This window comes from Bos taurus, chromosome 13 (genome assembly GCF_002263795.3).
Source record: "Bos taurus isolate L1 Dominette 01449 registration number 42190680 breed Hereford chromosome 13, ARS-UCD2.0, whole genome shotgun sequence".
NCBI lineage: Eukaryota > Metazoa > Chordata > Mammalia > Artiodactyla > Bovidae > Bos > Bos taurus.
The window spans coordinates 29,251,466-29,278,312 of record NC_037340.1 but is presented as its reverse complement, the minus strand read 5'-3'; the positions used below and the strand labels follow the sequence as shown (position 1 = coordinate 29,278,312).

General features: G+C 43.8%; 1 protein-coding gene across 2 annotated transcripts in view; it reads left to right on the top strand.

Moving 5' to 3' along the window:
• FAM107B (family with sequence similarity 107 member B) overlaps positions 1-26,847 on the top strand; it is a 78,197-nt gene that overhangs the window by 14,246 nt on the left and 37,104 nt on the right. Inside the window, exon 1 of one of the 2 annotated variants that reach the window (XM_025000720.1) lies at positions 13,117-13,237. Coding sequence (XP_024856488.1) covers positions 13,234-13,237 — 4 coding nt within the window. The 5' untranslated portion in view covers positions 13,117-13,233. 2 annotated transcript variants of the gene reach the window in all.

The following is a 26,847-nucleotide window of genomic DNA, read 5'->3' as shown; positions in this document are numbered from 1 at the left end:
CCATCACTTCATGGGAAATAGATGGGGAAACAGTGGAAACAGTGTCAGACTTTATTTTTTTGGGCTCCGAAATCACTGCAGATGGTGACTGCAGCCATGAGATTAAAAGACGCTTACTCTTTGGAAGCAAAGTTATGACCAACCTAGATAGCATATTCAAAAGCAGAGACATTGCTTTGCCAACAAAAGTCCATCTAGTCAAGGCTATGGTTTTTCCTGTGGTCATGTATGGATGTGAGAGTTGGACTGTGAAGAAGGCTGAGTGCCGAAGAATTGATGCTTTTGAACTGTGGTGTTGGAAAAGACTCTTGAGAGTCCCTTGGACTACAAGGAGATCCAACCAGTCCATTGGGAAGGAGATCAGCCCTGGGATTTCTTTGGAAGGAATGATGCTAAAGCTGAAACTCCAGTACTCATACTTTATTTTTTGGGGCCACCTCATGTGAAGAGTTGACTCATTGGAAAAGATTCTGATGCTGGGAGGGATTGGGGGCAGGAGGAGAAGGGGACGACAGAGGATGAAATGGCTGGATGGCATCACTGACTTGATGGACGTGAGTCTCAGTGAACTCCGGGAGTTGGTGATGGACAGGGAGGCCTGGCGTGCTGCGATTCATGGGGTCGAGAAGAGTCGGACACGAATGAGCGACTGAACTGAACTGAACTTCTATCTATTGGAGATACAAAGGTATCTCTTTTCCTTTTGGGTCTGCAGTTGACCTAGAGTGATGGGGCCTGAGAACTCCCCCTTCTGGCCTCCTGATTCCATTTTAAATGAGGTTTCCTTTTATTAATTTTCATAGATTCATGTTCAGCTTTGGGGGGGGCGATATTAGTTGGTTGACTGTGTTGTACACTTCATGTCCCATAATCTCAGCACAATATCTGGTTTCCTCCCTTGTGGTGATGCTGAGGTTAATCACTGGGTTCATGTAGTGGCAGGTTGATCCTTTCAGTGTAAATTTTCTCATCAATCTTTCTCCAAGGGTCTGTTAGCATCCACTGGGAACTGTTGCCTGAATTGATTATTTCATGAGAGGTTGCTGATTCTTTTTGTCTTAATGAACATACTAATGAGTGTGAGATGAAACTTAAACTAGCCAGGGTGTCCACTTGAGGATGGCTAGATAATCAGTAGAGATGCAATGATTGGCTTGGCTTTATCCAAGCATAGCAAATACTTCCAGACATTAGAGGTAATTGCCATTTGCACAATTTTTTATGAATGTTACTGTGAAAGTGAAAAAGTGAAAGTGAAAAAGTGAAAGTGAAAGTCACTCAGTGTTGTCCGACTCTTTGTGACCCCATGGACTACACAGTCAGTGGAATTGTCCAGGCCAGAATACTGGAGTGTGTGGCCGTTTCCTTCTCCAGAGGATCTTCCCAACCCAGGGATCGAACCCAGGTCTCCCACATTGCAGGTAGATTCTTTACCAGCTGAGCCACCAAGGAAGCTCAAGAATACTGGAGTGGGTAGCCTATGCCTTCTCCAGTGGGTCTTCCCGACCCAGGAATCGAACTGGGGTCTCCTGCATTGCAGGCAGATTCTTTACCAGCTGAGCTCCCAAGGAAGCCCATGTTACTGTGCCAGGTTGATTTTATTGTAAGTCTTGTTTAGCAGCAACATAAGAAATTCTATCTGTATTTGCTAACTTGGGTGCTTGACCATCACCTAAAAATTAAGAGATTATGACATGGGTTTATAAATTAGAATTCCACATGATGGTGTAGACCATGATAGATTATCTTCTTCAATAATCATCTAAAATTTCCTGACACATAAGGACATTTATGCCTCATCTTTCCTTATAAGAGATGTAGGCCGTTGATGAGTTTAAAAATACAGGAGGCAAATGACAAATCTGAAATAGCTGAGTTTCTGTTCTGCCTAGATGGAAGAAAAATGGACCTGTGCTGGCAACTTTCGACTTCATTGTTAAGATCGGAAAGGATGGATTATTGCGACGTGTGTAGCAGGAAGTAGTTGGGAGTTCCTTTTAAAGGAGGGTGGTTATAGCAAATGAATTTAATATGTGTGTGTTCCATCACTGCCCGGGGCCACTGGAACAATAGCAATGTGATTTGGGGACATACCCAACATTTGAAGGCCCCTGGGATGGAAATACATTGTTTCCTCCTGCCATAGGCAGGCTCTCCTTTTGCCAGCATGTAAGTAAGTAAGTGTGTTAGTCAGTTGTGTCTGACTCTTCGCAACTCCGTGGAATGTAGCCTGTAAAACTCCTCTGTCCATGGCATTCTCCAGGCAAGAATACTGAAGTGGGTTGCCATTTCCTTTTCCAGGGGATCTTCCCAACCCAGGGATTGAACCTAGGTCTCCTGCATTGTAGACAAATTCTTTACCCTATGAGCCATATGGTAAAGCCATAGTTCTTGGAAACTATAGCATGAAAAGGATATTCATAAAGCAGGTTCTAGGATCCCCACAGGCACAGTCTCATGATTAGGAGTTGTGCCTGTGACCTGACACTTGGTATTAAATAAATTGTAGCTGTGATCAGTATATCATAAAGGTGTGACAGTTAGAAACCTAAAAGAATTTGAAATTAGAAACTACCCTGTGTTGTCACAAAGGATTTGAGCTTGAGGAAGCCTTAGAGATCAAGAGATCATCTCATTTAGACTCATTTTTTTTTTGGTGACTAAACCAACACTCAGATGTGTTAACTACCTTACCCGAGACCACACAGCTCATTAGTGGTTGACTTGGAACTGGAACTCACCCCACACTAACAGTCACTAACCCGTGAGTGTTTCTTACGCACGTGCTAAATGCTCTCTGTGTGTCATTTATGGGATCCTCATCCCAGGATGGAGGACTTTAATTGACTGTATTTTACTGCGGAGGACACTGAGGCCTAGAGACGTCAATGATTTATCCAAGATCACACAGAACTCAGATAGAGTTGGCCCTCTGTATCTGCAGGTTCTGTGTCTGTGGATTCAACCAACTTTTGATAAATTCCAGAGGTTCTAAAATGCTTGAATTTGTGGCATTCTGATAATTATTTGCAAAACATCTATATTGTGTGTACAACTATTTACATAGTATTTGCATAATGGCACCCCACTCCAGTACTCTTGCCTGGAAAATCCCCTGGACAGAGGAGCCTGGTAGGCTGCAGTCCATGGGGTCGCTAAGAGTCGGACATGACTGAGCAACTTCACTTTCATGCACTGAAGAAGGAAATGGCAACCCACTCCAGTGTTCTTGCTTAGAGAATCCCAGGGATTGGGGAGCCTGGTGGGCTGCCATCTATGGGGTCGAACAGAGTCGGACACGACTGAAGCGACTTAGCAGCAGCAGCAGCAAGTATTATAAGTAATCCGGAGATGATTTTACAGTGTATAGGAGGATGGATGCTTCATCTAAGGATCTTGCACATCTTGGTATCAAATAAATCGTAGCTGTGACCAGTATATCATAAAGGTCCTACAACTGGAAACCTAGAATTTGAAATTAGAAACTACCCTTCATTGTCACAAAGGGTTTGAGCTTGAGGAAGCCTTAGAGATCAAGAGATTATCTTATCTAGACTTTGGTGTCTGTTTTGGCCCTGGAACCCTTCTGTGCTGATACTGGGGGATGACTGTATATTCATTAGAGAAAAGGTATGTTTATTCACCCTCTGGTTCTGCCTTTTACTTTAGCCCTTTCTTCTTTTCTTTCTTCCTTTCTCCTCCCCCTTATCACTATTGTTATTTTAACTTTATTATTCCTTATTAAAGGAATTATTCTTGACAGCCCATAAACATTGCCTTTCCATCCATGGCTTTCATTTACTCTAAAGATTTATATTAAACCCACCAACTCTAATATGTAAATATGGTCAATGGAAAACAATAAGTAACTTGACTACTCAGCATTTAAAAGAGTTTGGGAAGATAAAAAAGTTGCTTTGAGCATTCTTAAAAACAAAGAGAAAAACTACCTAAGCTTTATGTTCTAGAAAACCTCACCAAGGCATTTCCTTGCAGCAGGCCTGGAAAGCAGAAGCTCCTTCCTTGAAAGTCTCCTCATCTCTTGCTTCTCCTCCTCCTCCTCCTCCTCTCTCTCCCCTTCCTCATTCTGTCACATTCCAGGCAGTCCTATGGCAGAGATTTCATCAGGAGCAGGTCTGCTTTTGGGATCAAGAGTGTGAAGGATGATGGAGAGGGAGCAGTGGAGGTGAGACGTTGCTTCTGGAAACAGGAGAGGGTGTTGGTGTTGTGTTAGCTTCTCCTTTCTGAAGCCTGCAAGACTCACCTTGTTTCTGTCCATGTTGCCCTCACAGAGCCTGGTGTGGGTGCCGCAGATGTGTCGTTTTGAGGAGATGGTCTGTATCCTCTTGAGTATATGAGGGAGAAGGGAAATGTGGAGACCCTGGTAAAGTCCGGGGAAATCTCCACTTGGAAATGTTTTGTATCCTGGTCCATGGGTGACCTGAAACAGTTTGTTGTAGAACAAAAACCCAGTTGGCTTTGCAGCGATCTGTGTAGGCGCCCAGAGTAGAATTTGTTTCTAAATTGCAGTTCTTCGTGAGCTTCCTGTGTCAGACATACAGCTGAATCTGCAATGATGGGCTCAGCCAACACTGGTTTTTCTCCCCCCTCTCCGTTTGTGTTTGAAACAAAGCCACCTGCAGAGACAGCCTGGGAGATGCTGCTTGCATGGGCTTCTCGGCGGACCGTGGCGCAGCGCTGACTCATTGCAAATGCTGCCTTTTTATAGCCTCTTCACAGTAATTGTAAACGTTAGATGTTCTCTCTACCACCGCCATGTAGGTTAATATGACTTTTTAAATGAAGATAAGTTACGTTTTACTCACAGATGACTCATTTTATAGCTCTCTTTAAATACACATCCCACCGTTCCTCTCGTCTGTCACTCTCCGTTCTCTGTAAGCCTTAGGCTCTGAAGGGGGCCGAGGCCTTCCAGAATATGGGATTCTGTATGGAAAACTGGTGCTCAGAGAAGCTAGGACCCCAACATCTTACAAGTCTTCTTAATGTAGACCTAGGACCAGACCTCTCTTCCCTTGATTGCTAATCCAGCACAGCTTCCTTTGCTCTGACATGCCTTGCCTACCCCCATCGGCCCCATGGACTGGCACTTGCCACCACAAAAGAGCACAAGCAAAAACAAAAGAGAAAACATCCTAGTTTCTGGCATCCTAGGATGTTGGCAATGATTTTATTGCAGAAACAGAATAATGTGTTTTGTGTGTGTGTTGTGTGTGTGCTGAGTCTTCATTGCTTTGCCCAGGCTTTTCTCTGGTTGTGGCAAGTGGGAGCTACTCTTCATTGTGGTGCCCGGGCTTTCTCATTGCCATGGTTTCTCTTGTTGTGGACCATGGACTCTAGGTGTGTGGGCTTCAGTAGTTGTGGTTCTCGGGCTCTAGAGCACCGGCTTAGTAGCTGTGGTACACGGGCTTAGTTGCCCTGCACGCGGGGTCTTCCAGGACCAGGAATCAAACCTGTGTCCCCTGCACTGGCAGAACGTTTAAAGAAAAACCTCACATGGTTCTGTCATCCTACTCTTTCTTTCTTTTCTTTTTTTTTGATGTGTATGTTCTTATTCATTCTAATATGAAGTCTTTAAAATGTTCAACATTAAAAAATAGTTACTTATACCATAAACAGAAACCTCGGTGTTTATTTAAATACCTGAGAACTATCTTTGCTAATGTTGTCTGGTGTCCACATTTCGACTTCTAGGGCTAAGCTACTTCCTATGGATTGAATAAATATATGATGTCTTTCAATGTAAATAAATGAGACTATATAAGAGTAAATATATGAGTTCTTTCCATGATTTTGGAAATGTACTTCTCACATCACCATTCCCTGCAAGTCTTTTTTTCAAGGGTTGGTTGTCATCAATTGGTTCTAACACTGGCATTTGAGAAAGAGATGAACCTTCTGTCAGACAGACCTTGGGAGGTAAGTTCTTTTCTCTTTGTGAGCCCAGTGTTTTCGATTCTACAAGGTGAGTCTTAGGCAGGGATTGCAGGTAAAGCACCTGGCAGGGTGCCTGCAGGTAGGGGCTAACCAACGTCAGTGTCCTCCCTGCGGCTGCTCCCCTCACACTGAGGTCTGCATGTGACATCACAGCTGGCGATTTTCACCCACCTGCTGGAACAAAGCAGTTTAGTTCCATTAGGACCCAGTTTGAGTTTGCCACAGGTTCAGAGTGCCTGCGTCAGCCCTACCACTCTCATGGACCTTCTGCACCTGAAGTGCTGTGCTGGTTGTATAAGCAGAGGTAGCTGGAGAGATGGGTTAGGAAGCCGAGGATGAAGGGCCAGAGAGACCACTGGGCTCAAGGGTGTGGATGTGGCTGCGAGCCAGCTCGGGTGTGGTAACAAACGCCACAGACCAGGCAGCTTAACAGCAGACATGTATTTCTCACAGTTCTGGAGGCTGGAAGTCCAGGATCAAGTTTCTGGCAGATTTGATGTCTCATTGAGGGCCCTTTTCCTATTTTGCAGATGGCTATCTTGCTGTATCCCCACATGGCGAACAGAGATCCCCTTTGTGTCTTTTCTTGTAAGGGCACTAATCTCATTTGTGAGGGCTCCACCCTCATGGTCTCATCACTTCCAAATACCATCATTTTGGGAGTTAAGGTTTCAGCAGTGATTCTTGGGGAGATGCAGACATTCAGCCTGTGTGAGCTGAGGTTTAGGACCTGTAGGCAAGCATCTTAGAAACAAAGATGAGTTCTGTAGAGAAGGAAGGTTTTCAGTGGTTTAGGATGGAAGTGAAGTAGGGGGGATATGATGAGAAGTGAGAGTGAAACTCTGGGTCAGGAATCTGAGCCAGCCAGCAGAGCAGAGAATTGGGTCAGTAGGTCGCCCATAGCCAGGAGTCCAAGGATGCTGGATAAAGGTTCTCACTCTGTTTATTTGTTGGTTTGTGGGCTCCTGTAAGCACAGGAACTGATTGCTGAATGAGGGGAGCCTTACCAGTAAAGAGGGACCCAGGGTCAGAAGTGAATGGCAGAAGAGCAGCCCATCTGGTACCTCCTAGGTTGTCTGTAGGCAGCTTGATCCACGTCTTCTTTGCGCAGTGTAACTTTAGTAGAGCCTTCATCCACGCTCAAAGTGACCTGGTCTGGCTGATAGATCATGTCATCATCCTTTGTGTATTTCCTCAGTTGCGGGTAAGTATTTGCTGTGTGCATAACAAAAATCCCCATCAAAATTTTGTTTGACATGAGGTTCCTCTGTAAGCCTGAGGTTTATTACCTGCCCCACTGAGGGAGCTTGGCTGCTATCTCTTTGCTCCTTGTTTGAACTCTGAAGAATGTTCTGTGTTAGCATTATGTTCTGGTTTTCAGCACTCTTTTCCCTTGGTTTTCCTCCTATTTGGGCAGCAATCCACTAATGCTGTAAACTGTCACTCGGTTGTACCAGCAGCATATCTAATTGCACCTCTTCACCTGGAGCTCCTCAGGAGACCCTGCTCTCTCCCTGGGGCTTCCTGGGTGCCGACGCCCCACCCCCAGTAGCACCCTGGTGGCAGGGACTGGTGAAGAAAGGAGGAGGAGAGAAGGTGGTGGGCGCTTTGTGTCCTTTTACTGGTCATCCTGATGAGAACGATTTGGGGAAGTCTTGTTTGAGGTCTGGCCATTGGGGTGTGGGGGAGGACAGGTAGGTGGGGTAGGGAACAGAGCTCAGGGTGCCATATGGGGCTGTTGATAACATACCCTGCATATTTCTTGTTCCCTTTGCCCTGGGTTCTCTGTGCTTCTGATAAGAGCTGTATTCCACAGAAGGAGAGGTGACAAGCTATTAATATCTGATAGGGTCTTGCACTTTGATAGTTTTGTTTGGGATGAATTGGGAGCAAGGCTCAGAGGGCTTGTGTGCCCCCCACCCCCACCCCCCGCCCCGGGCTGAGAGAGCAGACCCCAACTGCACCTCGCCCCTGCAGGAGAGACTTCTGCATCTTTGGGTTTCTCTGTGGTCACTTGATCGTGGACTGCATTTTTCCATCTCTGATTGGAAACTCCCAGGGCAGGACCTTGTCCTCCTAATCTCATCCTACTCAGGGTCAGGGCTTCTTCCTAAGTCCTGCTCTGGGTCGGGCTCAGATGCCGGCTTCAGACCCTGAGTGTGGCTGTCTGTTGAGTGGGGCTGGGCCAGCTTCATAACGTTCATAAAGCACTGGAGGAAGGCTGGGCCTCTGCTTTCAGACTTTGTTTCAGACTCAGTGTGGGTGAGCATCGGAGATGTGCAGGAGGAGCCTGGAGTTTCTTTTAAAAGCAGTGTTTACTTGGTCCCACATTTCCTGAGCTTGAAACCGCTCTGCAAAGGACTTGCCCTGAAACACAAACACATGCACATACACAACAACAACAACAGCAGCAACAACAGAACAGATCCTTTAAGGGGAAAGTGTCCCATACTTTAGTTTGTATCCCCAGGCCTTGGAACCTGAGAAGAATCAGCCTTGTGATACACTGCAGAGGGTCCCAGTGCAGTGTGGAAATACCTGTCTAGTGAGTGGAAGGGTCTTGTGTGTCTGTGTGTTTTCCTTTCCTTGGCTTCTGTTGGTTAATTACTTCCTCTATGAACTTCCCATCCTTCCCACAGCTGATGTTGGTGAGTAAATGTGCCGGTTGGTTGGGTGGGGCCTTGTCTTCTTCCTGTATCTCCACCCACCCTATCTTTACAAGTTGGGTGGGGTGCCGTGTCAGGCCACGAATTCTGTGACCCCTTTTAAAAAAAATAAACAGAGCTGTGCTGCCAGCTTGTGCTCGCCCCTAGATGAAGGATTATTAAAATGGAAAAGGGCCAGGGGCTGGTGGGTGGTTGCTTGCCCAGGAAGGTGAGCTTGCTTCCTGTTGTCTGAGCTCTCTGGTGCATTCCATGGTTCTGCATTTCATGTCACTTGTGGTTAATAAATAGCAGGTCCTTTCCATATAGTCTGTTTGGTTCTGGGTTACATATATTTCTCCAAAGAGTCCTAACTGGATCTTAAATAAGACCTAGATCATCATATTAGTTAAGTGGAAAAGGACGTGTCCTCCTCTCTCTGCCTGGATGACTGCCGTCTAATGTATATTTTTCTCTGTCCAGTTTCTTTAAATAGAGAAGTCGTGTGAGTTCGGAGGCTCTCAATCATGCTGCTTGGTTCCACCTTCTGGGCCTGCAGTTTATTGTTTAATAGCTTTATCAGTAAAATGAGGATAATAATAGTACACACTTCATGGAGTTTTATAAGAATACAGCGAGTACACTTGCAGAGTGCTTGCATATAATACAGTTAGCATTCAGTTCAGTATTTAAAAATGTGGGTATTGATAATAACATAAACCTGAGTACTCTGGTGCTGTTTTTGGAACTGTTATCCATCTCCTAGAGGTATGGTCATCATCTTTACTCTGATCGTGAGCAGAGGGAGTTGTGTGAGAACCGTGCCTACATTTCTGGGGTTGACAAAGAAGAATATTTAAAATTGGGAGTGGCTTAGAAAACCTGAATCTTTTGGGTTACTTGCAGCAAACAGGATGTTGATAATAGGTTCTTTGGTTGGAGATGGGTTTTATTTTAATGTGTCTGGAGTTTTATCTGCTGTCACCAAGACTACAGCAGCAGAATGCCTGAACTGAAGCTGTCAGCCCTGGGAAGCATCCTACACAATCTTGATCAATCAGCCTCAACTCCCCACTGCCTGCCTCCTTACCTGGGCTTTGGTTTAAAAACTACTGCGGTGGGACTTCCCTGGTGGTCCAGTGGCTAAGTCTGTGTGCTCCCAACGCAGAGGGCCTGAGTTCAATCCCTGGTCAGGGAACTAGATCCAGCAACTAAAGATGCCACAAGTCACAGTGAAGACACGCACAGCCAAAATAAATAAAAAACAAAACTACCGCGGCTGGGGGCCCCTGTGGATGAAGCCCAAGTTAGACATCCCCTGGGACCTCTTGATGACTTTATCAGGCTGGAGGTAGGGGGAGGCGGCTTTTAGCATCTTTCAGGCCAGTTGAGTCCCACCGTGTTCGGTGATCTGGAACTCTGAGACCTACATCGGCCGCTCCTATAAGTGAGAAAGTCGACCAGAAGCTGGCCTCGCCTTGCCGCCTCCCTGACCTAGTTTCCAGCCACTTCCCTCTTCTGTGTGCTCCAGCCACACTGGCCTCTTTTCTGTTTTTCCTACACAAGCCAAGCTCACGCTTGCCCGGGGCTGGACGGGCTCTCCAGGGCTGCCGTCTGGAAAGCTCATTCCAGGTCCTGAGCCTCTCCATCACCCTTTCCAGAGCCAGCCCCTGACCTGTAGCCTCTTACCTGCCCACTTGCCCTCCTTCCCAGGCACGTTGCAGACACCTTGTCTGCTCACTGGTTCCTTGCTCATCTTCTTCCTGCCCTTGCCCCACCACTGGATCAGAAAGTCCATGAAACCAGGGTTTCCAGCACAGAGACACTGCTTTTTTCTCACATGCGGGCCTTTGCTGGACTGCCAGTTCTCCTTCCGGTAGGGGAGATGGCTTCTCCTGCTTGCAGAGCAGCAGGGGATAAGAGGGCGCTAGGTAGTAATTACCAAGGATAACCGAGTGGTCTGTCTTCTCTGTAAGCCGCAGAGGGAAACGTTTGGGAAACGTGTTCTGCAGAATACATGATTTGAGCTTCCATCTTGGCATGTAAAGAAGGCTGAGCACCAAAGAACTGATGCGTTCAAACTGTGGTGCTGAAGGAGACCCCTGAGAGTCCCTTGGACAGCAAGATCAAACCAGTAAGTCTTACGGCAAATCAACTCTGAATACTCATTGGAAGGACTGACGCTGAAGCTGAAGCTCCAGTATTTTGGTCATCTGATGAGAACATCTGACTCACTAGAAAAGTCCCTGATGCTGGGAAAGATTGAGGGAAGAAGGAGATGAGGGCGTCAGAGGTTGAGATGGCTGGATGCCATCGCTGAAACAGTGGACATGAACTTGGGCAAACTTCGGGAGATGGTGAGGGACAGGGAGGCCTGGTGTACTGCAGTCCATGGGGTCACAAAGAATCGGACATGACTGGGCGACTGAACAACAACAACTTGGCATGAAGTCGGGATCTTGGGAGGCCAAATAGGAGGATCAGGTTAGTGTTTCCTTCTAGTGAATTAACATGAATGAAAGGCCAGTGACTTCAAGGCCAGGCCTAATCCTGTGCCCTTGGCCTTGAACTGGTTTATGACACTGTGTACCTGGAGCTCAGTCCCAGGAGACTCCCCCTCCCGTCTTCATAGGTCCATCTCGAATTGTCGGTCCCCAGGTGACCCACTCCTGTTTCTTACTGTGATAAAATATACATATAAAATTTACCATTTTAACCATTTTTGAGTGTATAACTAGTTCAGTGGCATTCAGCACATTCACATTGTTGTACAACCATCACTATCATCCATCTCCAGAACTGTCTTCATCTTCTCCAAATGGAAACCCTGTCCTCATTAAACACTTAACTCCCTGCTCCCCCTCCACCTGCCTTGGTACCCACCCTCTCTTTTCTGTCCTCGTGAAAATGATGACTCTGGGTATTTCGTATACTGCGTGGGATCACACAGTATTCGTCATCTTGTGGCTTGTTTTTACTTCACTTAACGTTTTCAAGGTTCACCCGTGTTGTAGCATGAGTCAGAATTTCATTCCTTTTTAAAGCTAAGTAGTATTCCATTGTATGTATCTGCTATATTTTGTTAACACATCTGTCTGTTGACAGATCTGTCTTTTATACTGTGGGTAATAGTCAGCATTTTAAAACATACAATAGGAAACGTTTGCCTGTATTAAGGATCAGTACTGTTTTGTGAAATGTGTGTGTGTGTGTGTACGTTGTACTAAACCATACTGATTTTTTAATGGGCATTGTAGAGCAGAACACTTCAGTATCTCCCGGGTCTATGGCACTCATCACGTAGAGAACTCTGCAGTGCTTCCTGTGTTTTGGGAGGGATGGGCTAGGAAAGTAGGAGCTTGAAGAGCAGGTTAACTCTGCCTCCTTGTTTGTTTTAAGCATCATGTGTCCAGAGTGATATACTTAGAAGGAATTCAGGTGGGCCCAGTGGGAGTCAGACAGCATTGTTTGTAAATAGTTTTCAGGGTTTTCCCTGGAACTTGTCTCTCCTGTCTCTCTGGGGTCCTTCCCTGCTACGTAGGGTGTGGAATGAGATGGGGCTACATGCCTGGGAGAGTCTGCAGCCTGAGTGGCAGGCTTGGTGTAGGAGTTGACGTGGACCGTGGATCAGAGCTGAGGTCAGCTCATGGAATGTTATGTCTTGATCACGCCTCCGCGGTTGTTGTGTCACACTCTTTGTCTTGGTCTGGACTTGGTATTTCCTACTAATTTAGTATCGGTAATCTAGCCCTAGAAGGAAACTTCCTTGGTTTTAGAGGGACAGACCCTTCAGCCCAGAGGTCACTCAGGTATTTATATGAAATGGGGACTAGTGCTCAAGACTAGCTCCCCTGATGCTTTTTTCCCCACTGTATTAAACGCTTCTCCCCCAAATAGAAACATCCCAGCATATTTCACGAGTGGACTGTAATGTCATGAATTAAGATCATTAAAAGTATAGGTTTGCATTATCTCAAAGCCTGGATGCTACGGAGACTGTGGGGGTTACAGAGAATGTTAGAATTCCACCTCCTTTAGTTGAGAGTGTTGTTGTTTAGTCACTAAGTCATGTCTGACTCTTTGCGACCTCCTGGATTTCCCAGGCAAGGCAAGAATACTGGAGTGGATTGCCATTTCCTTCTCCAGGGGATCTTCCCAACCCAAGGATTGAATATGAGTCTCCTGCATTGGTAGGTGGATTCTTCACCACTAAGCCACTAGGGAATCCCCCTCTAGTTGGAAAGGGGATTATAAGTAGTTGGAAAGGTCAATCAAGGGTGATCAAGGTGTGTGAATGTCAGGCTGGGGATGGTGCACATGCAGACCTGGGGAGATCACGGTGCAATTGTGTGTGTGTGTGTAAGATCCCAGTGTATTTGCGGTGTGTGTGTGTGTGTTTATACCACTTATTGAGGGAGCTGATTCTTAGGGGGAAATGTTTGCTTTCATTGATAGGTTTCAATTACCCTGTATAGAGGGTATTTACTTGTCAGTGCTGCGGATGTTTTTCTGCACATGTGCTGCTGGAGACAGTGTGTTCTGGAAGGTTGGTAACCCGTACCAGGGTCCAGCGTCGGACGGTTTGTTTTTCATTGTTTGCTCTCGTTTCTATGCCAGATGAAGTCATGCAGAGATGGGTATGCAAACTTTCCTGCTTTTTGAAGTTGCTGCAGTGACTCCCTTTGAACTTTAGTTTTCATTTAAAAAATTTCCAGCAAGAGAGCTTCTTGGTGGGGGAGAGGTGGTGGTGGTGGTAAATTCTTGTTCTGGGTGCCTTGCTTTTATCGCTAGAAAAAAGTGTTACTGTTGGGAGGTGCGTTCCTACTGTGGTCTTTTCATCTGTTGCCTTGAACGAGGAGCCTGAATGATTCTGAAGAGATTAACATATATCCTCTTTAACATGTGGTCGCTTATGCCTTGAATAGGTAACATGTGTGGGGTGATTTTCTGGGCAAACTTTATCTTCCTGGAGGATGGCTTTTAAAATGTTGAATGTTCATGATGAAAGCATAAATATGTGAATATCTGAGGTCATAGTAAACCTTGAGATCTTCCCCTGGGTCATTGAATAGTCCTTCAGATGTGTGAACTTGAACTAGTGGGTTTAACAAAACATCAGACATACACACGACTAAATAAAAAGTCACGTCTTATTATAGTTCGGGGTGTCATGTCTTTGCCAGGGAGAGAGCTCTGTAAGAGGCTGTCTTGCAGTTGTAAACTAATGTTTTTTCCCCAACAATTTCTTCAAATGCCCGAGCATCTCTTATCAAACTCTGGATCCAGAGTTGCCTTTTGCTCACCTTTTAAAAATATCTTTCAACATTCAGTAAGTTTTGTCTCCATTATTTTATCTGGGTTTCATCCAGTGCCTGGGCTCGTGGTGATTAAATTGTGCTTCTTCTTTGAAGATCTCCACTTCCGGTACAATGTGACTCTCCAGTGAAAACTACAGGACTGAAGTGCTTCATTTTAGCAAAATTTTATTTGCTTTGTAATTGTTTTGCTTCTTATCTCCATTTTCTCCCTGATGATTGTGGGTATAAGATGCACAAACTTGCAAAAACAGCAACAGGACATTCTGATAGGCCTTCGTTTTAATTTGCTGCCTATTCCTTGGTGGGGGGGTGCTTTTTTTTGGTGTCCATTGTGGAAACAGTATTTTCAGTCTCTTTTCATACCTGTCTAATGACCCAAGGGGATTTAAGTGCTGTCCTTCATTGAGGTGTCATAATTTCCACAGTGTTTTTGGCTTGTTTTGCTACCAACTACTTCACACTCCTGTCTCGCCTAGATGTGCACAGATATTTGGTGACAAGGTAATGTTGATGTAGACAAACAGATCACACACACACACACACACACACACACACACACACACATACCACACCAACACCAATGCATGGGGTCATGGGATCGATTCCTGGTCAGGGAACTAAGATCTTGCCTGCCACATGGTGTAGCCAAAATGATAATCATAAATTTAAAAATAAAAAGTATATAAAACCAAAAATTTTCAATAGCAATCAATACATGCCATCTTAAGTAATAATGGCTTAGCTTTTGAAAGCTTTCATTCATAGACGAATTCTCTTTCTGTCACTAAGGAAGGTGGTTTAGAAGTTCGTATTTCTTGGTAGCTACATTAGTGGCCACCCCTAAGAACATCCTGCTTTCTGAAACATTTTCACATCCCTGAACTGCTGAGATCTTGCTCTCTCCTGCCTTCTCTTCTCTTTCTGGATCTTCCCCTTGGGTATCCTTTGCAGTCTCCTCTTCTTTGTCCTCCCTCTGGTATTTGGGGGTTTTGGAGGGCACCTTTGCCACCCTATGAGTAATATGAGTGGTTTCCTTAGCTTCATTTGCTTGTAGATTTGGGGCTCCCAAATCCACACAGCCAGCCCTTATCTTGACTCCCGAGCTCAAGTACCATGTCCAGTGCTTGTTTTATTATATATGTTCATGTGTGTGCTTTACGGGCCTCTAAGCACCGTGTGTCTCGTGGGGATCTCACTGTTCTCTCTGATCAACCTTGTTTATCTTAGAGCGTCTATTTTGGGGAACGGCTCCACTGTGCCCCGAGGTGAGTTTAGATCTCTGGTTTTACTATGCTCCTGTCTTGAGCCCCCTCTCTCTTCTTCTTATGCATCTTGTATTTGAGGTCTGTGCCTCCACGTGGCTGTGAAGGGGTCTCCCTGGGTCTGTATTTCATCGGGATGATCTTCCTGTTCTCAAGGCCTCCTGGGCTTTGCTTGTTCAAACCCAGCGCCTGTCATGTCTCCTCCTCCGTTAAGGGTCTGCTTTACCTCTTAGAATGTGAGCCTCATGAGAGCAGGACTTGGTTTTGTTCACTGCTTTGTCCTCAGTATCGGGGAGCTGGGCACCTGCTACACCTGCAATACATGTTTTTTTAATTAATTACTTTTTAAAATTAATTAACATTTTCGTCATGCCATGGGCATGTGGGATCTTAGTTCCCCAACCAGGGGTTGAACCCATGCCTCCTAAAGTGGAAGCGTGGAGTCTTAGCCACTGGACCGCCAGGGAAGTCCCAGTAAATGTGTGTTTTAATGAAAGAGTTTTTTATTTTCAACGTGATTTTTTATAAAACCTGTGACTGGTTCCTTTGTAGAAACCATATGTTTTGGAAAAACAGAACAAGGGTAGAGAAGAATTCCTCTTCTGGAGATGCTAGGAATGTCTATAATGATATGACAGTTTTGGAGTTTTTGACTGGAGTGTTGTTGATTAGAAAGTAAAGTTGTAACAGGCACTAAGTGGGTGTTTTCTTATTTCCATCGAGTCCTGGGCCTGGTGGTTGGGAGGGAGCATGTGTTGCTGACCCTGCGGAGTTGACAGAATCGCTTATGTAGTTTGGTAGGAGGAAGAAGTAAAAACAGATGATGATAACTGTGAAGATAAGTGTGTATCAGGTACCATCATCTGAATCACTCTGCTCTTACCCCAGATGTCTCGATAATTTATTGTTTTTGTATTTTTTAAGCAACAAGTGGAGAGGTAGTTGTGGTCAGAGATCTATATCTCCGATTTCCCAGGGTTCTGTTTTCCTTGCAATATCTGCTTTAAAAAAGTGTTGGGTAACAAAGTGTTGAAATACATTAAGTATTTGGGGACCTGATTATTTAGAAACTAAATGTGGGCCAGAAGAGGAAGGATTCCATTCAACAAAGACACTCCTCATCTATCAAAGGTCTTGGAGAAGTCTCATTTTGAGTAGAAGTTTGTTACGAGCAAACAAAATAATACATAGGTTTATTTGTTTAAGGAGACCCTTTATTCTCCAGCTTAGTGGCTCTCAAACTTTTGGATATCAGGACCCGTTCACACTGTTACAAAGCAGTGGGTTGGCCAGAAAGTTAGACTGTGTTTTCCTGTCCCATCTTATGAAATGTAACATGAACAAACTTTTTGGCCAACCCATTACTTGTGGCCCCTCAAAAGACCTTTGCCTGTTGTAATATCTATTGATTATTTATTTATTGTTTATTAAATTATTTATTTAATATTACTTAATATTACACTATTATTTATTGTTAGGAATTAAAACTGAGAAAGTTGAAAAATTTCACTTAAAAATGACAAAAATAACTACAAACCCATTACAGTTTAGGAAAAGATCATTTGTATTGAAAAATGTGTCCAAAACAGAAAAAGAAAGATGAACGTGATTTTACTTTTGTGCACATTTCTTCAATTATGTTTAAAAATGGAGCAAAACTGTTCTGCAAAATTGAAACAACAGTGAGGCTAGTGGCATTGTTTTACATTTTTGCAAATCTATTTCATAACCAGCTCTAATAGAAAATAATTCAGTTCTCATGTCTGCTTCTTCATTCAGGCTGTTGTAGGTTGTTTCAGTTGAAGTATATGCAGAAAATCCAGCCTCATGCACATACATAGCTGGTTAAGGTGGGAATACTGAAATAACCTTTTCAGGGAATTATGGATGGCGCAGTGTGGATTCTGACACTCTGGCAATGGTTTTTTTCTTACTCTGTTAACGTTAAAATTCATTAAATTACCTTTCTTTTTGAATAAGAAGAAGGAAAAGTGAACCAGTTTAATGCCATATTATGCAACCATATTTTAAAAGTATTTTATCACGGATGGAATGCTTACATATGTAGTAAATTGTCTACTTAGTGTGACCCTCATTTTGCTAAAAATTAATGAAAAGACATATGTATTAAGTGAAAGGAAAATATATCAAAATATGGATGTGTTTAGTGATGCATTCATGAATGATATTTTATTTTCTATATACTATTCTGATTTTCCAAATTTTCTAGGATCACATTACTTCGAAAACCTGGGTGAGGGGAATTTTTTTTTTTTTTTTTTTTTTAATAGGGAAGTAAGTGTGTCTGTTAAGCCTTTTCCCTCATCCAAAGGTTACCTTGTATGTGAAAATCCCAGTTTTTATAGTTGGAGTGGTAACTAAGATCCCTTTCCCTCCTTTAAGTTTTTATTTACTTATCAGATTAATGTAACTTTTCTATGTCTGTTTTCAACCTCAGAACTTTCCCCTCTTTCTTTGGATAACAATTAACTGATTTATTAGAGAAACTTTATTCAGGACTTATTCAAGTGAAGTATTGATGGTGGGACTTTATAGCAAGGACACAATTTACTTTTCCTCATTTCTGCTACACCTGAAGCAAACACAGATTCTTACCTAAGTAAAATGGTAAAAGGATTTTGTCCTATGGTGATAGTACAGCTCCTTTAGAAGTTGAGAAACATCCTGGAAATTAGCATCTCATTAACCTGTCAGTTATTTTAAGTCCTTTTGTCAGCGGTGTGTTGTGTATTTCTCTCTACAGTCGTGTGGCTGGAAGTGGAAGTGTGTACACAGAGCTGCAAAGGGCAGTTCACATCTGGGGATGAGCTCCCTGCTAACACCTGGGTTTAGGAAGCCTGTGTACTCCTTGTTGTGTAACTGACACGGTGGTGGCTTTTGTTCTTTATGGACAGGAATCCAAATATGCTGATGGTCTGTTTTCCTGAAAGTGGAGGACTCCATCCTGTTATTTCTTTGTTTTATGTTCCTTGTGATATAATTAAGTGATTATTAAGATGTCTACAGAAGCAGCTAAGCACCCACAAAGCAGGAAATTAGCAGTTTTGGATCCACTACTTATCATCTTAAAGATATGAACATTGTTACTTTGATTCTTCCAACTGAACACACAGTTCTGTGGCTTTAGTTAATAAATTAGTGACTGTTAATGTTTGCAGTCTCTCCCAAGACTGTTTACAAAGGCACACCTGATTCTGAAGTATAAACTGGGATAGGAAATCACTTAATTGCTTGTCCTAACGTTGTTTTACTAAATTAAAAATCTATTCTATTCTCTGCTTAAAACAGTTGAGACTGTTCTACTTGGGCGCACCCTTAAAGCATTCATCATTAAATTTGGAAATATTCTAATTTAATTTTAGTCAGCTTTTATGAGTTGAGCATTTTGGAGGCTAAGAAATGTACTCCAAATATACTTACTGATTTCTTCCTTTTATAATTGAAACCAGTCTTTGAATTTAATTATTTCTGGTCTCTGTCATTGTCCTTAATGTGGCTTGGATGGTATCACAGATTCTAAGTAAGACATAAGAAGTGTTATTATTGCATCACCGTAATCATGAATTGTGGAAACATTTAGGATATACTCTGAAATCATTGCCACAATACAGAAGATAGACTTGACGAAGGCAGGAGCTTTGATTCTGTTCCTGCTAATTGCACGCTGTTTAGAACAGTGCGTTTATGCCCAGTTTCTCAGTCATGTCCGACTCTTTACAACCCCATGGACTGTAGCCCACCAGGCTCCTCTGTCCATGGCATTTTTATGTCAAGAATACTGGAGTGGGTTGTCATTCCTACTCCAGAGGGTCTTCCCAACCCAAGGATTGAAACTGTATCTCCTGCCTCTTCTGCATTGGCAGGCAGATTCTTTACCGCTGAGCTACCTGGGAAGCCCGAATACCTACATGGTTGACAGTGTATTAGTCGCTCAGTTGTGTACTCTTTGCAACCCTAAGGACTGTAGCCTACCAGGCTCCTCTATCCATGGAATTCTCTAGGCAAGACTACTGGAGTGGGTTGCCATTCCCTTCTCCAGGGTATCTTCCCAACCCAGGGGTCCAACCCAGGGGTCAAACCCAGGTCTCCCACATTGCAGGCAGATTCTTCACTGTCTGAGCCACCTGGGAAGTCCAAGAATACTGGAGTGGGTAGCCTATCCCTTCTCCAGGGCATCTTCTCAAGCCAGGAATCAAACCAGGGTCTCCTGCACTGCACGCAGATTGTTACTGCTGAGCTATCAGGGGGAGCCAAACCTAGATGGGAGATGATCAAAAAACATGTTCCCAGCAGTAAATTGGACAGTTCCAGATGGGGGCTGGGGGGCAGCATGCAAGCTTAGGACAGAGACAAATGGTGGAAGGACCCCGGTTAGATAGGGTGATCTGGGCAGATGGTGTATGAGTGGAGATTAAAGGGTGAGCCAGTGGTAGGGAGAGATTTGCGACGGGGATGAGTTGTGGTGGGGGGACTTGGCATGAACACAAACTAGGTAAGAGATGAAAGGAGGCCAGTGGGACTGGAGGGTGGGGAGTAAGGTCTGGAGAGAGATGCAGGAGACGAGGTGTGAGAAGTACACCTGGGTAGGGAGTGACAGCCACGGTCGGGGTTTAGAGAAGCTTGTGGTAAGAGACCTGACCTCACCTCATTTGTATTTTAAGACAGTCCCGTGGGAGGAATATTAATTCTTAGTGCAGGCTTCCTGCTTTAACATTTTTTTTCTTTGATAATGAAGAGAACATTGGGACAGCATTTTTAGCCATGAAACTGTTGCTTTCTGAGTGTGTTTGAGAAGCAGTAATAACAAGGTTGAGCTTCTCAAGTGATTCAAGTGGTAAAGAATCTGCCTGCAATGCAGGAGAGGTGAGTTTGAGCCCTGGGTTGGGAAGATTCCCTTTAGAAGGAAATGGCAACCCACTCCAGTATTCTTGCCTGGGAAATCCCATGAACAGAGGAGCCTGGTAGGCTACAGTTTATGGGGTCGAAAAGAGTCAGACATGACTTAGCGACTGAGCACACACAATGAAAAGGTGACCTCCTAAATTTTCACCCCGAAATTAACGTAGCGGCTTAACTGTGAGGCCTGGCTGGTGGCCTAGGTCGCATTCTACAGGTTCCCGGCAGGAAGAACATGTGGGAAGGGGCTAGTCCAGCCAGTGGTTGGTACAGCTTTGCAGTGTCAAGAGCAGAACCGTCATTTGTCGGGGCTGTGACCGATGAGAATACTGTGACCTGGCTGACGGCTGGCAAGCTGAGTGCTGACCAATGTATTTGCTTTTTCAGTCACAGCATCCCGGCTGAGCCAGGAACAATCGAGAAACTCCACTATCAGCACTTGGAGATCTTCTGTGCTTTGGGGAAGAATGGGCATGGACTAGTTTATTGTAAATTTCTGATGTCAAATTACTGATGGTGAAATCAGTTGTTTCAGATGACAGAGGAGGACCGGATGGAAGGCCTCTTTAGAGCAATTGTTATTAATTGTTATTAATCCAGTAGTGCTCTTTATTATAGGGAATGCTGAGAGAGGAGTGCTGTGCTGTTTTACTGGTTTGCTTTCTTACTTTGCCTGGTCGCCTCCAAGCATGGAGAGTCTGGGCATACAAGCAGTGAGGGGCTGCATTTCAGATACAGAATTTAATCTGAATTTCTTCTGATCACAGATCTTCTGAAGAGTCACCCTATTGTTTTGTATTATACCTAAAAAAATAGGGCTTCCTGGTGGCTCAGCAGTAGAGAATCCACTGCAGTATAGGACCATAGGAGACATGGGTTCAATCCCTGGGTAGGGAAGATCCCCTGGAGGCGGGCATGGCAACCCCCTCCCATATTCTTGCCTGGACGGAGGAGCCTGGCCAGCTACATACAGTCCATGGGGTTGCAAAAAGTCAGACTGAAACAATTTAGCATGCATACCTAAAGATGGGCAAAAATAGTTCTCACATTTCCCCTTTGTGGGGTTAGGGAGTGGCTTACATGGAGTGGCTTAGAAAGGCCTGTCTCTGCTGGAGCGTGACTGTGTTGCCTGACGCAGTGTGTGTCTGTGGCCAGTCTGTGTCGTGTATGTGTGTGCGTGTGTGTGTGTCTGTGTCCAGTCTGTGTGTCTGTGTCCAGTCTGTGCTGTGTTTGTTTCTGTGTGTGTGTGTGTGTGTGTGTCTGTCTGTCTGTCTGTCCTGATTGGTGAGAATTGCTGGTCTCCTGGTCTGGGGCTCACAGATGAGGAAACTGACCGCTAGGAACATGATCCTTTTCTGAACCACAGAGCCTGGCAGTGGCTGAGCTGGGACCAAGATCTGGCATTTTTGGTGCTTGGACCTGTGCCCTTTGACAGAATGTGTTGTTTGGATTAATTGTAAAGAAAATGGTCAGTAACAGATGTAATGAGGAAATAAGTAACATCCAGTCATTTCAAGCCACTGAGTGGGATCTTGTAAAACCAGCAGTGAACCATTTTAAGAGAAAACAAAATTTGATTTTAGCTAGTGAGGTGGAAACAGCTTAGTTTAAAAAGTGAGAATGAGTCAAAATAAAACTAGATTAAAGGCAAAGTTGTTCATCTAGGGTACTTTGTATCCTTGTTTTATAATCAGGCATTAAATAAAAATGTCAGTGAGTATGCACACTACTATATATAAGATAAATAACTAATAAGAACCTACTGTATAGCACAGGGACCTCTACTTAATACTCTGTAATGACCTGTATGGGAAAAGAATCTAAGAAAGAGTGGCTGTATGAATATGTATAACTGATTTACTTTACTGTATAGCAGAAACTCAAAATTCTCCAAGCCAGGCTTCAGCAATATGTGAACCGTGAACTTCCTGATGTTCAAGCTGGTTTTAGAAAAGGCAGAGGAACCAGACATCAAATTGCCAACATCCGCTGGATCATGGAAAAAGCAGGAGAGTTCCAGAAAAACATCTGTTTCTGCCTTATTGACTATGCCAAAGCCTTTGACTGTGTGGATCACAATAAACTGTGGAAAATTCTGAAAGAGACTGGAAACCAGACCACCTGACCTACCTCTTGAGAAATCTGTATGCAGGTCAGGAAGCAACAGTTAGAACTGGACATGGAACAACAGACTGGTTCCAAATAGGAAAAGGAGTTCGTCAAGGCTGTATATTGTCACCCTGTTTATTTAACTTATGTGCAGAGTACATCATGAGAAATGCTGGACTGGAAGAAACACAAGCTGGAATGAAGATTGCCGGGAGAAATCTCAATAACCTCAGATATGCAGATGACACCACCCTTATGGCAGAAAGTGAAGAGGAACTCAAAAGCCTCTTGATGAAAGTGAAAGTGGAGAGTGAAAAAGTTGGCTTAAAGCTCAACATTCAGAAAACGAAGATCATGGCATCCGGTCCCATCACTTCATGGGAAATAGATGGGGAAACAGTGAAAACAGTGTCAGACTTCATTTTTCTGGGCTCCAAAATCACTACAGATGGTGACTGCAGCCATGAAATTAAAAGACACTTACTCCTTGGAAGGAAAGTTATGACCAACCTAGATAGCATATTCAAAAGCAGAGACATTACTTTGCCAACAAAGGTCCATCTAGTCAAGGCTATGGTTTTTCCTGTGGTCATGTATGGATGTGAGAGTTGGACTGTGAAGAAGGCTGAGCGCCGAAGAATTGATGCTTTTGAAGTGTGGTGTTGGAGAAGACTCTTGAGAGTCCCTTGGACTGCAAGGAGATCCAACCAGTCCATTCTGAAGGAGATCAGCCCTGGGATTTCTTTGGAAGGAATGATGCTAAAGCTGAAACTCCAGTACTTTGGCCACCTCATGCGAAGGGTTGACTCATTGGAAAAGACTCTGATGCTGGGAGGGATTGGGGGCAGGAGGAGAAGGGGACGATAGAGGATGAGATGGCTGGATGGTATCACTGACTCGATGGACGTGAGTCTGAGTGAACTCTGGGAGTTGGTGATGGACAGGGAGGCCTGGCGTGCTGCGATTCATGGGGTTGCAAAGAGTCGGACACGACTGAGCTACTGATCTGATCTGATAGCAGAAACTAACTTGACATTGTAAATCAACTACAATTTTTAAAAAAGTAGTATGTCAGTGGGAGTGACTTTCGATTGTATGATTGTATGACTTATGATTATAAACTCATAATGTTATCAGTACTTAATTAAAATAATGAATGTATTAGGAAGTCTACTTTTGTTAGATAATATTGTTTAATCTGGTAGGTCATTTCATAATTTTTTCCCTAAGGGTAAAAAGCCACTGTATGTCTTCAGATTGTTAAATAGCTATATATCAGCAGTGTCCTGCTTTCTGAACATTCATAAATCCAACTTGTGTCCTTTAGATTTATGAGTGTATTTTTCCAAGTCAGCCTTATGGGATGTATTCCCTTTTGGTTTGGCAAAATAGTGATTTCTTTTTAAAAATATTTGTTTATTTTTGGCTGTGTTGGGTCTTTGTTGCTGCACAGGCTTGTCATTGCGGAGCTTCTCTTGCTACAGAGCACAGGCTCTAGGGCTCATGGGCTTCAGTATGTGGCACGTGGGCTCAGTAGTTGGAGCTCTTGGGCTCTAGAGCATAAGGTCAGTAGTTGTGGTGCATGGGCTTAGTTGGCCCAAAGCCTGTGGGATCTTCCTGAATCAGGGATTGAACCTGTGTCTCCTGCATTGATAGGCAGATTCCTTACCACTGAGCCACCAGGGAAACCCAAAGTGGCGAATTCTTAATACTTGGAAAGTATATAACGTAATTAGTGATAGGATGTATAGTGTAAAACAAAGAGCTAAATTGGCAAATACTGATCTATGCAGGCATTTACTCTCCACTGTTTCTATGACAACTAATAATTTAAGTCTAACATATATAGCTAGCTTATTACACCTTGAGGGCACGTGTGCAGTTAATTTCCTTGTTTTTTAAAACAGACTGGATTCAGTAATTGGGTGGTGGTGTATTATTGACATGTCTTTGATCAAGTTGGTGAAATTAACTTGTTTGATGTGCTTTGGTTCTTTTCCTGGCACCAGCCTGTCAGTGCTTCTGTTTACTCACTTTTTGAGGGGTAAGGAAGTGGAGGAGGTAGCATTTGGGAACTAAGGTGGACAGGAAAGCAAGGGAGAAATGTAACCCCATTTTGAAAAGTTCTGTCGACACTTATTAACCACTCAGTCCTGGTACTTCCTGTTTCCAAAACTGATTTAATGCCAGCCTCCCCTCCACTATGAGGTGGTTTATTGCCTTCAGCAGAATTCCTGGCATATTTGAGGCTCTGCCCCTCTAATTCCTGCCAGATCCCCAAGCCACAACTGGCTCAGTCGCTCTCCTGCCTTCATTCTGTCCCTGGTCAGGACCTCGCAGGGTAAATACAGTTTAACCCTAGTGATTGTTCTAGGGCGCTTCTGCCGCGCCATCTGAGTCCAGCCTTTGTTCTCTCTGCCTGTCATTGTCTTGGCTCTGAATGAAGCCTGACAACTTGGCCCTGCCTAACAAACAGTAGACACTCACCTCCCTTCCCTTAGTAAACATACTCATGATAGGTGTTGTGTACTCTTGCCTGCAGTGCTGGTGAAATATTTCCTAAGGTTAATAAAAGGTATTTGTAGGGGAGGTGTGTTTGAAGGGTGGAGCAGTGAGAGGGTAGAAGGAAAAAAAAAGATAGGTTTCTATTGCTGAACAAAAGATAAGAAGTTTCTGAGTTTGAATAGGTGAAGCCCACTCTCCTGAGATATTTGGTGACCTGCACAGGTAGCAGCTGGGATGCTGGGTCATGGGAGTGATGAGTCCTTATTAAGCAGATGTTAATATAAACAGCAACCCTGAGAAGGGAAGATAAGGAACCAGGCTCAGAAGGCAGCCCCACACACGTTTTGAAATGAGTTGACTTATGTTAGAACTCTGGCCTTTCCATGACTAGTTGTGTGAATTTGGATAAGTGCCTTGGCCCAGGGATCCCCAGCCTCCAGGATCTAATGCCTGATGATCTGAGCTGGAGCTGATGTCATAATAATAGAAATAAAGTGCACAGTAAATGTAATGTCCTTGAATCATCCCAAAACCACTCCTTCCCCCTGTTTATGGAAAAATTGTCTTCCTTGAAACTGGTTCCTGGAGCCAAAAAAGTTGGAGAGTGCTGCCTCAACCCCTCTGGCACTCAGAATCTACCTCCAGTGTTGTGAAAATTCACTATGTGGGGACGTTTAGGACTGTGTTCAGCCCACGTGCTAATATTTATTGAGTAATCATTTTAAGTATTGAATCATTAAAAGCAGGTTCAACAGTTTCTCTATCCACAAATAAAATGATAGCCATCGTACAGCAATATTTAAAACCAACTTTATGGCATTTGCCTATTTGTTAAAAACTACAGTATAACTCAGCTTCTTAATACCATCAGTTAACTGGAGTGAACCAAGGTCATCCAGCTAATACATGGCAGAGTTGGCTTTGGGCTCCTCAGACTTTAAAGCTTAGCTCTTTCTCCTGTTTCATAACCACCACTACTGCTGCCATGTCTCTTTTTACCAGGAAGAAAAACAGATCAATTCTTAGTTGCCTCCCTTAGCATTTTCTGGCCAGGTTCCCATGTGGTCGGTGTAAATGACCTCGAACAGTTGAGTTGCAGGTACCCAGGACTGGATAACTTCCTCTTACTGTTTTTTTTTTTTTGGATTCTTTTTATTTTTTAAAATAATTTTATTTAGTTATTTATTATTGGCTGTGCTAGGTCTTCGGTGCTGTGTGGAGGCGTTCTCCAGTTGTAGTGAGTTGGGGCTACTCTCTCATTGTGGTGTGCGGGCTTCTCATTGCGGTAGGTTCTCTTGTTGCAGAGCACTGGCTCTGGAGCACTGGCTTAGTAGTTGTGCACGGACTTAGTTGCTTCTCGGCATGTAGAATCTTCCTGGATCAGGGATCGAACCTGTGTCTCCTTCCTTGGCAGGTGGATTCTTTACCACAGCCACCAGGGGAAGCCCCCTCTTACTCATTGTTCACTCCAGTTAACTGTGGAATTTTGTCCTGTTTCTTAAAAAATACGTAAATAGAATTGTTGTTTTTGTGTTAAGAAGCTGAGTTATACTGTAGTTTTTAACAAATAGGCAAATGCCATAAAGTTGGTTTTAAATATTGCTATACGATGGCTATCATTTTATTTGTGGATAGAGAAACCGTTGAACCAGCTTTTAAAAAACACTTTAATAAGGGGAGAAAATACTGCCTTGGTGATCTCCATCCCCTATGTTCATCATCATGGAGAAAAAGGCTTATCACTGAACTATGAACAAACGTAATTCTCCCAGTAATCTCTAATTTGCTTTCCTTTTTAATTTACACATAGCTAGAAGGATTTGAGGTTATTCTTTAGTGATTGGAATAATGGTATTTTAAAGATTAGACAGAGGAGAAGATGATGGCTTCAGCATTCGTAGTAGAAGCCCAAATAAGCTTTTAAAAGGTCATGGTTCTTAAGCGTTTCCCATCTGGAGGGGATGGTGACAGTTGGCATACATGCCGTCTTCCAGTTTACATTTCCGTTGGAAATTTTCAGGTGTCTTCCCTAGTACCCTGAGTGCTGCCAGCGGCTGGTGGCGAAGTTAAATAAATGAATTAGGATAAGATTTTCCAAGCTGCATCCATTAGTGGATCGCAGAATCAATTTAGTGG